At 46.1% G+C, this 14,860-nt stretch overlaps 1 protein-coding gene and 1 pseudogene across 1 annotated transcript in view; one reads left to right on the top strand and one right to left on the bottom strand.

The window, feature by feature from the left end:
* Positions 1 to 5,837, top strand: part of CDS2 (CDP-diacylglycerol synthase 2) — a 56,342-nt gene extending 50,505 nt beyond the window's left edge. Inside the window, exons 10-13 of the mRNA XM_086333482.1 lie at positions 746 to 898; positions 2,404 to 2,523; positions 2,967 to 3,070; positions 3,313 to 5,837. Of these exons, the coding sequence (XP_086189608.1) occupies positions 746 to 898; positions 2,404 to 2,523; positions 2,967 to 3,070; positions 3,313 to 3,445 (510 nt within the window). The 3' untranslated portion in view covers positions 3,446 to 5,837. The remainder of the gene's footprint in view (positions 1 to 745; positions 899 to 2,403; positions 2,524 to 2,966; positions 3,071 to 3,312) is intronic.
* An 8,040-nt stretch (positions 5,838 to 13,877) lies between these two features.
* Positions 13,878 to 14,393, bottom strand: LOC147360733 (ferritin light chain pseudogene; annotated as a pseudogene).
* Positions 14,394 to 14,860: the final 467 nt, after the last annotated feature.

Genomic DNA, 14,860 nt, shown 5'->3' with positions numbered 1-14,860 from the left:
AGCATCAGCTGCCCTTTGTCTGCCAGGCTTCAAGCAGGGTCTTGGCAGTAGAGGAGCGGAGGCCAGGCACAACTTGTACTCCTCTCATGCTGACGAGGCCTGGTGACACTCAGGAGATGGCGTTCATGGTCAGGCTTTTGTTACTTTGTCTGAGAGTAAGAGGTGAGGTGGGACATGCCATTCTAACCCAGATTTTCTCCTGTGTGTGCCTTGCCTGGAGGTGAGTGATTTACCACCCCTTTCTAGAGCACCATTCCCTGCTTCTGACCTTCAAGTCAGTCTCTCCCCTTTTCAGAGTTGTCTAGCTGTCCTTCAAGACTCACTCGCCTATTTAGTGGTCTTCTGCTTCTTTCGTCTTGGTTGTCGCCCTCTCACTATACTGTTCCCCTCACCACTTGTAATTTCGAATGAAGAGATCCTGAGAAAAATGAACCATAGGTTCTCCAAATAGGACAAAACTTCTTATAGTTATTGCTCAGATTCCTTTAGGTCTTTCCTGGATTTATTCAGGACCTGGTTGTTTGAGCAAGTACATATGAGGCCTCAGTAGCCCGTAAGTCTCCTTTTCAGTTTTTTCCAGAATTCAGGTAAAATAACACATACGGTGAAACATGAACCTCTGAGTTAGTGCATAGCTTGCAATTAGGGTGCTAGGTACTGTGAGGAGCATGGCCTAAGCAGGTGGCTACTGCCCAGGCAAGATGGCTGGAACTTGTCTCCTTTGTCTGTCTGTTCTCATCCTCAGCTGTCCTATGTGATGTCTGGGTACAGATGTTTTGTCTGCCCTGTGGAGTACAACAATGATACCAACAGCTTCACTGTGGACTGTGAGCCCTCGGGCCTGTTTCGGCTGCAGGAATACAACATTCCTGGGGTGATCCAATCAATCATTGGCTGGGTATGTACCACTCACATGGGGCGAATGATCCTCAGCTGGTTAGTGACTACAGAGAGAGAGCCCCCTCTCTACCATTGCCTTCCCTCAAAAAACCTAGCTTCTCCCCTCCCCAAAGCTGTAAACCCCAGGATGGAAGAGAATTGCTTAAGTCAGTTCAGGGTGGGGACAGGAGGAGATGTTTCCTCCTACCTCAAATTATTAAGACCAGAGTTCTGAAAGTGTGCTTTTGGTTCCTGGGGCACCCTGAGATGCCTTGAGGGTATCTGTGAGATCACAGTTGTTTTCTTCATAACATAATGACATCATTTGCTTTTTCATTTTGTCATCATTTGCCATGGTGGTGCAAAAGCAGTGGTGGGTAAGCCTGCTGACACCTTGTATGAGTGGAGGCAGTGGCACCAAACTGGACTGTCATCGGATTCATTATGCCACACACTCACAAGAAGACCTATCCAGCTTATCTTAACAATGTCTTTGATGAAATAGGAAAATTATTAACTTTATTAAATCTTGATCCTTGACTATACATCTCCTAATACTCTGATGCCAAAATGGAAAGTATACATAAAATACTTCTGTTGAATGCTGCAGGACCGTGCTTACCCAAAGGAAGAGTTTGTGTGCACCTGTTTGAATTCTGAGCAGTACTGGCAGCTTTTTTATGGGGACATAAATTTTAATTGAAAAGAAATGAGAAACTGTAGGTTTTCATATAGGTTTTTGGCAGACATTTTTCTTGAAAAAGAAATTAAGTGAGATTTGTCACTTCCAGAAAACAACTGACAGTAACTGTTACCAATGATAAAATTTGGTTTTCAAGTAAAAATTAGAATTTTGGAGAGTATATACCTGCCACGTAAGTTTGATAACTTCTTAATACTTAAAAGACTTTTCTGATGGGATCTGTGGTGATTTTAACATATGATATTTTGACATTGTATGGCAAAATGTATCTACATATGGCAGGTTTATGTAACTCATAAACCAGTGTCTTTGAAATGGCCAGTGCATGGTGTTACACAATCATGCATGGATAAAATGATCTATTCAAAGTGCAATGCAGACCAATGGATTTTAATGTGAGAGTACAAAAAACTTATTGATAGAATTTCAATTCCACATTGCACCAACTTTTAGAAACCTATCACTTGTCAAGTTTTGGTGTAGTATCAGAAAAGAATCCCTGTAATTATCTGGAAAGACAGTGCTAAAATAATCCCTTTTTTCAATGATGTATCCTTGTAGGACTGGATTTTCTTCATATACTTCAAACAAAACATATTGCTGTAGACTGAATGCATAATATGTTAATGTCCTTTGTTAAGCAGTGTATTAGAGATTTAGCAGAAACAGAACTCCTAAACCAGTCTTTTTTCTAATTTTGGGGAGGGGGGAGATATAGTTTCATAAAGAGGTGGTTTTTTTGTCTTTTTTTTTTTTTTATAGTAACAAGTAATAAGCCTGGGCTTGCAGGCATCTGAACTGATTTCATTTGTTCTTTTTAGAAAACAGTCCGGATGTACCCCTTCCAGATTCACAGCATTGCCCTCTCTACTTTTGCCTCGCTCATCGGCCCCTTCGGAGGGTTCTTTGCTAGTGGATTCAAACGAGCCTTTAAAATCAAAGTAGGAAAACCCTTTTTGTTCCTCTCGTTGTCTCCCAGCCAGGCCCATTTTCACCGTCTCTGCCTTCCTCCTCCTGTCTCACCTCATCAACTACCACCCGCTTCAAAATACCAGGCTGTGAACCTTGACTGTTAGCGTGTGCTCTTCACCCATGCATGGAATTTAAGTAGGATAAAAGAAGATACATTGTTTCTAAGAAAATTCCGTGGTTGGATTTCAGTTTTATGATAATCTTTTATGTTAATCTTTCTTCAAAAGAGATATTTTATAATTTAATAAGATTGTATACTATAGCTTCAGCACCTGAATCAATACTTTTCACTTACTGTTGCCCTCAGCTATAGCATGCAGTAGCTATAGTAGGTGGACACTGAGGTGTGACCATAGACAAGGCTTTGACTTGGATGAAGCCAGGCTTACCAATCCTTTCCTTCCTCTAACAGGACTTTGCCAATACCATTCCTGGCCATGGAGGCATCATGGATCGCTTTGACTGCCAGTATCTGATGGCCACCTTTGTCAACGTGTATATTGCTAGTTTTATCAGGTATAGTACCTTTCCATCCGAACCAAGTTAGTGGATTTTAGAATTTCATCTGCTTCTCAGTTTGAGTGAAAAAAATCCCAAATATGAATGCAGTTTTCAGTTGCTATTAGTTATGGATTCTCTGAGGTCCCCTACCCTTCATTAGTAGAGAATCCAGTAAGGGAACCGCCACTGAAATAATCAGGCCCTTGATGTTGCTTGGCTCCTGCTTTGCTCAGTGTTGTTCCTTCATCCTTTTGCAGGGGCCCAAACCCAAGTAAGCTGGTTCAGCAGTTCCTGACCTTGAGGCCAGATCAGCAACTCCATATCTTCAACACGCTCAAGTCTCACCTGACCGACAAGGGGATGCTGACAGCTGCCACAGAGGACAAGTAGGGGCCACCCAGGGCCAGGAGAGCAGAAATAGGGCTGAGTGAGGGGCAGGGCTCCCAGGCAAGCCCAGCTGGACAAAGACAAGCTTCAACTCACTTTTTTTTTTTTAAACCAGTGTTTCTATTTGTGGATTTAAAAAAAGAATCTGTGTATGCAGTCCATATGCTTATGATTTGGGTTGTCAGTAACCTATAGCTTTGAGTTGGAAAGAAGTCAATTTTTGTTTTTAAAACCAAAGCTTTTAACATCCTGGAAGACAGTGTTGCCCGGCTCTGGAGTGCCTGCTTGGTGCTTCTAGCTCCTAAGCTGGGGCTTCCATTTCTGGGCCTGATCAGAGTGGACACTCATTCATCTATGTTTGTCTAGTTTAGGCCCCCCACCACCGACTGTCTTTGTAGCTGACCCCCAGCAGGGAAGAGGTACACAGCTTGGATGTCTTTACTACTGGAGTGCTTTTCCTGGGCTTCTCAATAATCCCTGCCTTGGAGCTACAGGAGGGTTGTCCTCTGAGGGAAGAAGGATGAAGGCTTATTAATCAGATAAGCATTCTGTTCATGAAATCCTGTGGACTGTGAGCTCTGCTTTTTGATATGGATTCACCTCACTTCATCACAGACTGAAGAAGGTTTCAGTTTTAATTTTTTTCAAAAGGCATGAAAAATTATAATAGTCTGGAAGAAAGCCACACTGTTCTATTTCAAGTGTATGCAGTAGGGTGCTGTAACTAGGTCTTTTCCCACAGGGTTTAGGCTCAAGTGGCTCCTGTAGGGCAGTTGGCTGACTGGGTCTTTTCAGGGATGATGCTGTTCACGTTTGTGCTATAGACTTGTTGCTGCTGAATCCTTTCTGGAGGCTTCCTCATTAGGCAGGGAGCAGAGGGCTTCTTGTTCACACACCCATGCCCTTGACCTGGCTGACCACCCGTGTAGCTGCTGTGTTGTATATATTAATATATATATATATATTACTCTTAAGGCAAGTGTATATCTGTGTGTGTGCTTTAAAAATCACTTATTTCTTACAGTGATTTCAATTGTACCATGACTTCTTCACTGAAACCACAAAGTCCTGCTTACAACTCTGCATAACCCAACCCAGAGCTTTGAAGCTTCTGAAGATTAAATGCTCACTTGTATAATGTGACCAGTTTAAATGTAGTTTGTATTTTACAGTGGGACCTTTTTCTTTTTAAATTGTGATTTATTTATTTTTTTCCTTTTAATTAGAAGAGTGAGGTTGACTTTTGGAATATACATTCTTTGTCAGGATAATAAGCAAAGGGGTAGAGGAGAGAGAGATTGGCGCCCAAATGTGTTTCATTATTCTGTGCCATGGTGGTTCTCATTGCCAAACGGAGGTGTAACAGCTTGTTTCAGCACCTTGGGCTGGCGCTGCTTTTCTTTGTGTTTATCGCAACCTTACTGTATCTGTGGACGCTCGGAGCCAGCCCAAATCACTGAGGTGTCCAGCACAGGCCGGACCCCTCTTGATGTCTCTGTTCACAGTCACTGTGTGACCTTCTACATGCAGCAGCTTCTTTCTTCTGAACTTTTATTTCCGTTTCAGTAAATGGCTTTTCTTTTTTAAGTCTAAGGCCCCCTGCATGTGTTTTCAGTGCTGGCCATGTGACACTGGGCACGACACATCACTCTGTGGGTTCTCATTTTCTGAGCTGTCGTCTAGTTCCCATATTCCATGATTCTGGCTGAGCAGGTGTACGTATCAGAGACTGCTTGCAGGTATTGAGTCATGTCCTGGGCACGCAAAAATTAAGCGCTTGCAGGCCTTTTCTAAATACTTTTCCTTAAAATGCTTGTCCTCTGCAATAAATCTTAGAGTGGAGTAGAGTAATGAATCTAGTTTTCTGAATGAAGAATGAACTTGGTTTCCCAAACCAAAGATAGAATGGCACTTCATCTGTCTCATGGTGCCCCACTGTGGGCAGATAGGTGGGTCCTTGGGGACAGGAAATCTCAGCTGGGACCTAGCAGCAGAGAGCCACCTTTGAATAGGGCCACCTTTGGGATCAGGGAGCCTGGCACATACCTGTGGACATGGCTGCTGATGAGGGTTCCAGGAAATGGCAGCTGGAAGCTCAACAGAGCTGCTATCCAGAGAGCCCGAGGGTCAGCTAGGATTTTGTTTTCTTCTGATTTCCCACACACTTCCTGGTGAAATAGGGGAATTTCGTAGGAAGTAGCCAGGAGACAGACACCACCTTGTGTCTATATAGCACGTTGGTTTTCTTTCTCCCGTTTATTGAAAATCTTTCTACTGAACAGACAAGTTTCCAGAGACTGTTGTAACACACAGCTGTGCACATCTTAATGAGTGGCATAACTTGCTCTAGATCCATTTTTTTGTGTGTGTGAGAAATAAAATGTGACAAATTGTATGCCCTCTCTTGTCATGAATTCAGTTTCTTCCCTGTATGGTTTTATGTTTCCCACTTGATTTTGTGCAGCCCTTATTTAGAGATTTTTGTTTTGTTTTCCAATTTGAATTCAATGCATTCTCACAATAGCTTTCTGAGTTATCTCAGGTGAAAGGCATGAGCACTTTGCTGATGAGGAAGCTGAAGGCTTGGGGAGAACTTGAAATTAGTAGGTTTGAAATCTAATGTCTCTTTCAGAAGGGGCAAAATGTAATTTTTAACCTTACACAGGTAAACTTTGAAACAATTTATGGTATTTTATTTTTTCCCCACTGAGCTTTTTATCCTGTAACTTATATTGTATAAGGAAATTCCAAAAATACAGTTGAATAGAGACTAAACAGACCCTTTGATTTGAGTGAACTAGTAGCTGAGTTAGCTGGAGACTGATTCGAATGGATCCTTAAGTTCAGATCCTCAGACTGTCAGTGAGACCCTACCAGGCTCAGGAGCATCCCTGACATTGCCGGGGGTCAGGGGTGTGTGACTGACTCAGGGCAAAGAACGTCCTTGCTTAGAAAACTGGAAAGCAGTGGCCTTGCTCCATAAGAAGCCTGCCCAAGGTTGGTTTCCAAGGAAGTAGATTTGCAGTATTCTAATAGATGTGGCACACCTGAAACTTCTTCTTGGGTCAGTGGTATCTTAGGCACCATTGCCTTTTGTTTTGGGAGTTACTCAAGTTGTGCCCACCTTTCTTGTGCATTGTGACTGTGTTGAGGAAAGGGGGGAGTCTGGAGGGGATAGTTTCCCTTAGGCCCAGGGTTCCTATTCTTCACAGTCAAGGTGGGAAGAAAAGGCTACGAGGAGGATGTCTAGGTGACTTGTGTACACATCACAAGACCACAAACCATGGGCCAACCTACTATGCTTCTCTGCAGCAGGGGCTCTGAAAGAGTGTCTGGAAAAAACCATCAGCTCTGAAGAGAGAGTTTGACTCTTGGGCACTATTCTGCCCTTGTCTTCGTCAAAACAAACTTCCTTTTCCCTTGATCACGCTCCATGCGGTTACCCTGCTTTTGCTTATTAAAGAGATTACCCACCCCACCTCCTGACTTGTTTCCCCTTGTTGGATGGGGGCCTTGTGGCACAACCTATGCAGGGTGCTGAGCTTGGACCAAGTGGGGATAATGAGCCTAATTTAAGGCTCATCCAGGCCTACCTCCTCTTGGTCCTGGACCCTGCTTACCCACATTCCCTGCAGAAGATGGGCCCATTCTCAGCAAGGAGTGCAGTCGCAGCTGCTGACTGCCTATTTCTGTTTGAAGGTGGTTCCATCTTTCTGTTCCTCCCAGCACTGTCCCTTAACCGTTTCAGGTTGACCAGCAGTGACCTTACTCACCTGGGCTCTCAGGCATGCATCCAGAAGAGTGGGAGGGCAGGCCCAGGACAAGTCCATCACAGCAGCTGCTTACCATCCCTCCACAACCATGTTCCTGCTTCCTGTCATAATCATTACTTCATCAATTAACTGAAAGGGAGAGACTATGACTTAAACACAATGGGCCCTTGGGACTGGTCTTCATTCCACACTAACGCTCAGGAAACAGTCCAGTCAAGCCAGTGGTTCTAGGTCATTATTATTCTATCCGCTCAAGAACTTCATGGATTCCTCCTGTCAATGCCATTTCTTCAATGAAGAATGGTCTACTTCACACATATCCTCCCCCACTCCTCTGTCTGCATTCAGAAAACTAAAAAGAAATAGTTTTCGTTCAATGTAGTGCATAGTCTCCATTCATGAGTCACCCCTGTGATCCTTTGCTAACCTAGAATCCAAGAGAAACAACACCCATCATCTATCCCCAAGTGGCCACCTGCCATCTACCCTGTTATCACTCTAAAGAAAGCAAGAAACACAAAGCCCCTGGCTTGTTATATGTAAGGACATAAGTGAAAACTTGTAGGCCTTCCCTCTGTATTGTCATCTGCTAGAGAGAAGGTCTCTCTCCCACTCCTCTTGGCCCCCACCGTGTCCACTTGCCCAGAGGAGTGCTGCAGGTTCCTGAGCTGTGTGCAGAGCAGAGGGGAACACTGAGTCAAGTCACAGGGAGGGCGGCACCACTGGGCAAGAGGAAAGGGCCTCCTTCCCCATGGAAATCAGACCAGGGGCAGCAGGAGGTGAGCAAGAGCTCAGGCAAACCATTCCTACTAGGAAGGGAGAATTCAGGAACGTGTCTACATCCTCGTTTCATCAGGCTGGCTTTCTAAATGAAGTGGGAAGCACTCAGCTGCTGTAGGCAGGTGTTAAGGTTGGGCTACTTCTCTCTGAAGGAGAATGTGGTCACTGTCTAGACTTTGAACAGTCAGGCTGTGTACAGGGTAAGGCAGTGTAGTGCCTGAGAACCAGTCTCCAGAGTTACACAACTCTGGGTTCAGGTTACCAGCAGGATTCAATAAAAACTATGTGCCAGGTACTGTGCTAAATGCTTACATGCATTATCTCAAAATCCTCACAACAGTCCTGAAAGGGAGGTGCTATAATCAGAGCCAAGTGAGTTGGAATTGTACCTAGTAACCTGCCCAAACCCCGGGGTATTTGAGCCCAAAGTCTATTTCATAACCACTGCACTTAACCTGTCATGATGCCTCATTTTCCTCGTGTATAAAATGGAGATAATACCCAATCAAAGGTGTTTTCTGGATTAAAAAAGAATGTATCGTTAGCACTGTGCCTGGCACTTGCAAGCACTATTATTGCAATTATTAATAAACACACTGCCAGTAACGTAATGACTCAAGTAAAAAGGAGCCTCAACAGATAGGCATTTGGTATGAGGGGAAGCAGAGGCAGGGTTTTCAAGAGCCAATGGATGTGAAAACCACTGGCCATGAAATTCTAGACTTCACCTATCCCAGCATTCTGTTCTCATAAATTATCTACATGTCCTAAAACACCAGCACTTCAGCACCCAAAGTATACCTCCCAAGCCACCCTCCCAGCTGAAATCTCTTTGCCTTTGAAAACGTGGTGACACCTGTGGACAAATAGACCCAGGCAGCTTTTGATCTGTAGAGAAAAAAATGGCTCCAAACTGGGGGCAGGGACCCTCTGGGCCTTGGGCTAAAGTTGCTTCTGCTGCGGTCTCCCAGGTGTCGGACAGGGCCGAGCTCTTTGAAACCTCCTGAGCACTTCCCTTATGTAGTGCTCAGAGGCTGTGGTTGGTTTAGCAGCTGGTGAAATTCTTTGCTGACGTCACCCATAGTGCAGTCCCTGTCCTTGGCTGCTGGAGTACCCATTTCTCACCTCCATTAAGTTCATGTGCTGGTTTTGCTGGCTTTGTGCCAGGGAATGCCAGAATAGGACGGGGGTTGAGAATGTACGTACATCTTCTTATAAGGATGTCCTTTGTGTGCTATTGCATTTAAATCCACAGACACAGCTCTGTGTGGCTGCCTTATGTCACAATGGCTGGGTATCTGGGAGCTGATTACAAAGGGAAAGAGCTGAGCAGGCATCAGGGCCAGTATAATCAAAGGACTTGGAGTCAAGAGGAAAAAAGGCAGGGGCAGGGTACAGTGGTTTGTTGTCCAGCCAGAGCACTGTTGAGAAGCCCCAAGGGTGGTGGCAAGAAAAGCACAGGTAGAGGAGAGGCCAGCCCTAAGCGTCTTGTGGGTGTGGGGACCAGGAACTGGGCTCAGAAGGCCATCCATGGAGACTCAGTGCTCATGGATTGTGGATTCTCTTCTGGAGTTGATGATGATACCAAGTTTTAATTTTTATTGATGTTTAATACTTTCTAAAAACAGGAGGGGAAGACAAAAGTGTTAGAAGATGTCCCTCTATTGAAAATTGTTGGGAAGCCTAGTGGTGTTGGGTGAGTCAGGTACTTTCTCAGTTCTGTTCACCCTGAAGGTCTGTTTAATGAGGTTTCCCCAAACATAGCAATGATCTCCCTGGCCCCACTGGGAAGTGCCTTGTAATCAAATGAAGCCCACTGCAGTTTCTCAGACAGTAAAGAATCCGCCTGCAGTCCATGAGACCTGGGTTTGATCCCTGGGTCAAGAAGATCCCCTGGAGAAGGGAGTGGTTACCCACTCCAGTATTCTTGCCTGGAGAATTCCATGGACAGAGAAGCCTGTGGGCTACAGTCCATGGGATCGCATAGAGTTGGATCCGACTGAGCGACGAACACTTTCACTTTTTTTTTGTCCTGGCCCTGCCTCTGGCATTTCACTAAATCTGTGTTTTTGCCACAGCTGACCTTTCTCTGTGCACTGTCTGATCAGTATTGAACTGATTCTCTTTCACTGCAGTGTCAGATCATGATAAACTGTACCTTGGAAAGTATTCGTATTTACATATCTGGATCTTCCTACTACACAAATAAACACCTGTTAAATTCTAGATTGTTTGTGGTATCTGATGGGGGGATGCTGACTTGCTATGAGATATGGGGGTTGTTTGTATGGAGCCAGTGTCACTTTCCAGGATGCTGCCAACCAGTCTCTGCTTATAGAGACATCCTCTGCCCTTGACCTCCACCACTTGCTCTCCAGCTTTCCGCCTTTCCTCTTCCTGCCTTGGCTGCTCCTCCTCAGTTGCTTTTCTGGGCATCGCTTCTCCCACCAGTCCTGCCCTGAGATGGTAGATTCTGCCAGAGACTCTTCCCCCCACCACTGAATGCTCTCCTGAGTGTTCTTGCCCACTCTCAGGGCTCTAGTCATCACAGTCCTGCGATTCCCAAGTCTACATCTCTAACCTCATGGGCCTGTGAGATCTCTTCATGTGGACTCCGCATGGCCAAACCTAGGCCCTGCCCAGTCCAGTATTACTTGACCACCATCAGTTCTGTTCTAGGAGTGGTCTCGTCAGTGACCAAGGCCTGCCCGTTCTGCCTTCTAAGTATTCTTCAGATTCATCCTGACTGCCAGCTGGCTCCCTGCTGCCTAGTCGCCTTTGCTCCTTTAAACCTTGAGTGTTGGGAAGCAATTCATTGCAGAAATCCCGCCATTTAGGGTCCCTATAGGTGAGAAAGACATTGCTCCATCCTTACGCAATAGTGGGGTGAGATTGATCTGCTTGGTGCCTTCCTGTGACCTTAGCTGAGGCTTGCTGCTGAGTCCGCCCCCTCCGCATCTGAACCCATGCTCAGGTCTCACCTCTCACAGCCATACTCCTGCTGACCCTTTTTGTCCCAGTTGCTCTGTCTTCTAGCCTGTGTACATGATATTTCCCCTGCCTGATTCATCGTCTCTCCCTCCCTGGCTCCCCTTGGCTGCCTGACTCCTCTCATCTTACTGTCCCATCAGCAGCAGCACCTGACCTGGGAGGTCTATGTGCTGTCCACCCCCAGACTGCTTTCCTGGTCACAGTGGCCCTGGTGGGAGGGTAAGCGCTGCCCTGGGTCTGAAGTCCTAGGACTAATGCCTTGGGCCAGTAGTACAGGGTTGCTTGCCTTTTGGACAGGGACCTCTGTCTTTCTCACCTATAGGGACCCTAAATGGTGGGATTTCTGCAATGAATTGCTTCCCAACACTCAAGGTTTAAAAGATACTGCATTTACTTTCCTAAATCCAACTAAAGCTGACTTCAAGCCACCAGTTTCCATGATGAGATCCCCGGCGTTAGCAGTCTTCCTTTACTACCTTGCTCTCATGGGCTCTTGTGGTGCCAGAGCCAAGGAGGTCCCTGGTCTTCTGCTCGTCCAGGCCTGTGAGGTCCGTCTGCTCACTCCTGAGTGAGTGCTGGCAGTATCCACCTCCCGGGCACCTTTGTAACTGTCTGCATCTGGTATCCTGCCACCCTAGGGCCCCCACAGCCAGATCTTGATGCCCTCCATGCCTTCAGCAAACATTTGTGGGGTACCTTCCCTGTGCTAGACCCTGGCTGGATCTTGGGGAAGCAGCAAAAAATAAAGCTGACACAATCACTGTTCTCATGGGGCTCATTTTGGAGAAGGTGGCAAGCATGTGAAAAAGGCGTGTAGATGGAGAAACTGTAGCTGGGAGAGGGGAACAGGAAATGCTGCTGAGAAGAGGTTGCAGTTGTAAACAGGGCCCTCAGGAAAGGCCTTGCTGTACCACGGTGATGTTTGGGCAAATGGACACACACCTGAGGGAGGTAGGGGAGGGTGTCCCAGGCAGGTGCAGAACAAAGGCAGACACTTTTGCCCTCAGGAGCAGCAGTGGTGGATGAAACAGGGTGAGTCGGGAGAGAGTGGTGGCAAGGAATGAGTGTGCGTAATTACGCAGGGCCAAGGCCACTGGCTTGTACTCTGAGCAACATGAAAAGCTGTTGGAGAGTTAGAGCCAAGGAATGACTTGATCTGATGTTTGTTTTCAAAGGGTCACTTGGCTACCGTGCTCAGGCTAGATTTCAGATGGGCAAGGGCGGGAGGAGGGAGCAGCAGCAATCTGGGCAAGAGAGGGTGGTATCGAGCTCCGGTGAAGCTGAGAGAAATTGTCAGATCCTTAGAATGTGCTGAAGGATTCTACATGGCTGGGGAGAGTAGAGGGGGAGTCAAGGATGGCTGTGACATTGTTGACCTTGGCAACTTAAAGAATAGAATTACTGTTTTTCTGAGCTGAAGAAGGCTGTGGTGGGAAGACAGAATTGGGGTGTGAGGTGGACCAGAGGGAAGATCAATATTTTGGTTTTGGATGCAGTAGGTCTGACATGCCTGTGAAATAACCATTTGGGGATGTCCAGGCCAGGGGCGTGGTCACAGTGTGGATATTATTCTGTAAGAGCCAGGATACTGGATGAAATCATTGAAGAGTTGAGGTCCACAGCTGAGCCCCCAACCCCCTGCCACCTTTTCTTGACTTGAGGATCCAATTCTTTCCAGCTAGGGCCACTCCCTCCATCTCTTTAAAGAGATTTTCTTTCCTCAGACATCCAGCTCTCAGGCCAGGATATGGACCTGGGGGGAGCTTGTCTTCAGGTAGCTCCAATCCCTTCTGACAGCAGACCTGCTACCTCCTGGAAGGAGGCTGCAGTTGTAGAGGAGGAAGTATATTATTATCTTTTTGACTTCTTGCAGGGGAAGTTGGGGGTGGGAAAGCAAGAGTGACTTCTGTATTTGGTTATTCAGGGGATAGGCAGTTGGGTGGAAAGCCCCAGAGAATGGACTGATGCGTGGGCTTCTGCCTCTAGTTGCCCCTACCTACCAAGGTCATGATTGTCCTCCTGAAGAGGAACCAGGGAGGGAGCCCTGTGGATAATAAATTTGCAATCTGCAATGGCACCCCACTCCAGTACTCTTGCCTGGAAAATCCCATGGACGGAGGAGCCTGGTAGGCTGCAGTCCATGGGGTCGCTAAGAGAAGGACACAACTGAGTGACTTCATTTTCACTTTTCACTTTCATGCCTTTGAGAAAGAAATGGCAACCCACTCCAGTGTTCTTGCCTGGAGAATCCCAGGGACGGGGGAGCCTGGTGAGCTGCCGTCTATGGGGTTGCACAGAGTCGGACACGACTGAAGCGACTTAGCAGCAGTAGCAGCAGCAGCAAGGACAACCAGGACGGAGAACAATACCTGCAATCTGGAAGCCATCAGGCTGCAGCCACTCCCTACGATGAACACTGAGGAACTCAGGATGTAAAAAAACACAGGATACGGGCCCCAGATACTTGAGATGTATATAAAAGGGATGATTTCGGTGAGCCCAGACTCTTGCATCTTCCTGTATATAAAAAAATACTAAATTCCTTCACTTGAGATATCTAGTTTCTTTGATTCATAAAAATACTTTTGATGTTCAGACTACCTCCCTTTTTGCAAATTTCTATATAACCTGACTTCTACCCCTGCCTCCTCAGAGCAGTTCTCTCAGGGTCACTTGAAATGTTGTCTTCTGGTCTCGAACTCCTAAAATTTCCCAAATAAAATGGAACTCTCAACTTCAGGTTGTGACATATATATATATATATATATATATGTGTGTGTGTGTGTGTGTGTGTGTGTGTGTGTGTGTATATATATATATAGCTGCCAAGTTCAGGCAGAAGCCCTGACATTAAGGGGGGCTCCTCAAAGGCCACTGGGCTCCAGAGTCTCCTATTTGTGCTTGAGGGTGAGCCTTTTGAAGAGATAGTCTCCCAACCCAGCCTGGCGACTTGCCACCTTGTGGAGGTTGGTCAGATGGTCACCAATCTTCTTGATGAGTTTCACTTCCTCATAAGGAAGTGCTTCTCCAGGAAGTCACAGATGTGGGGGTCTGCATGGGCAGAACCCAGGCCATGCAGATCCAAAAGGGCCTGGTTCAGGTTCTCCACGAGAAGGGTGGCTTCCATAGCTTCCTGGGTTTTACCCCACTGAGGATGGCTTTGGCATATCCAGGAAGAGGGTGTGGCCACCATGCCGGTTTTGCGTTTTCAAGAGATGCTCCATGCCCTCGCACTTCTCCTTGGCCACTTGCAAAAAGTGGCCTACACCATCCAGAGCCACATCATCATGGTTGAAATAGAAGCCATGAGAGAGGTAAGTGTAGGAGGCCCACAGATGCATGTGGATCAGCTGGTTGATGGAGGCCTCCATCTTGATGGAATAACTCTGACAAATCTGGGAGCGCATCATTGATTGGTAATGAGTTAAGCTAAAAATTTGTGGATGATCCTGGTGATCACAGACAGCAGAGTGGCTGATTCTGAAGGTTGAAACTAGAATAAATGTTGGAGGGTGGTTGGAGGCTGGAGCAAGGGGCATCCCTGGGTCTATTCCATCCAAGCACTGTTGAAGCAATCTGAGAGACCACTGTTGAACAGGTCCGAGGGACCACTGAGCACACTGCTGGTTGTGACTTTTTTAAGTCAATAATATATTTTTACCTAACAACAGAGCCCTGAAATACATGAAGCAAAACATTTAGAATTGAAAAGAAAAATAAATAATTGAACAATAATATTTTAAGATGTCAGTGCTCCACTTTCAGTAATGGATATGTTACCAAGTTCAAGACCGCAAGAAATAACTCTACACATGGACATCACCAGATGGTCAATACTGAAATCAGGTGGATTATATTCTTTGCAGCCAAACAT

The sequence above is a fragment of the Bos grunniens genome, chromosome 13, assembly GCF_055505025.1.
Source record: "Bos grunniens cultivar Pamir isolate PY7600 chromosome 13, Bosgru_T2T1.0, whole genome shotgun sequence".
Taxonomy (NCBI): domain Eukaryota; kingdom Metazoa; phylum Chordata; class Mammalia; order Artiodactyla; family Bovidae; genus Bos; species Bos grunniens.
This window is presented reverse-complemented; position numbering and strand designations above follow the sequence as displayed.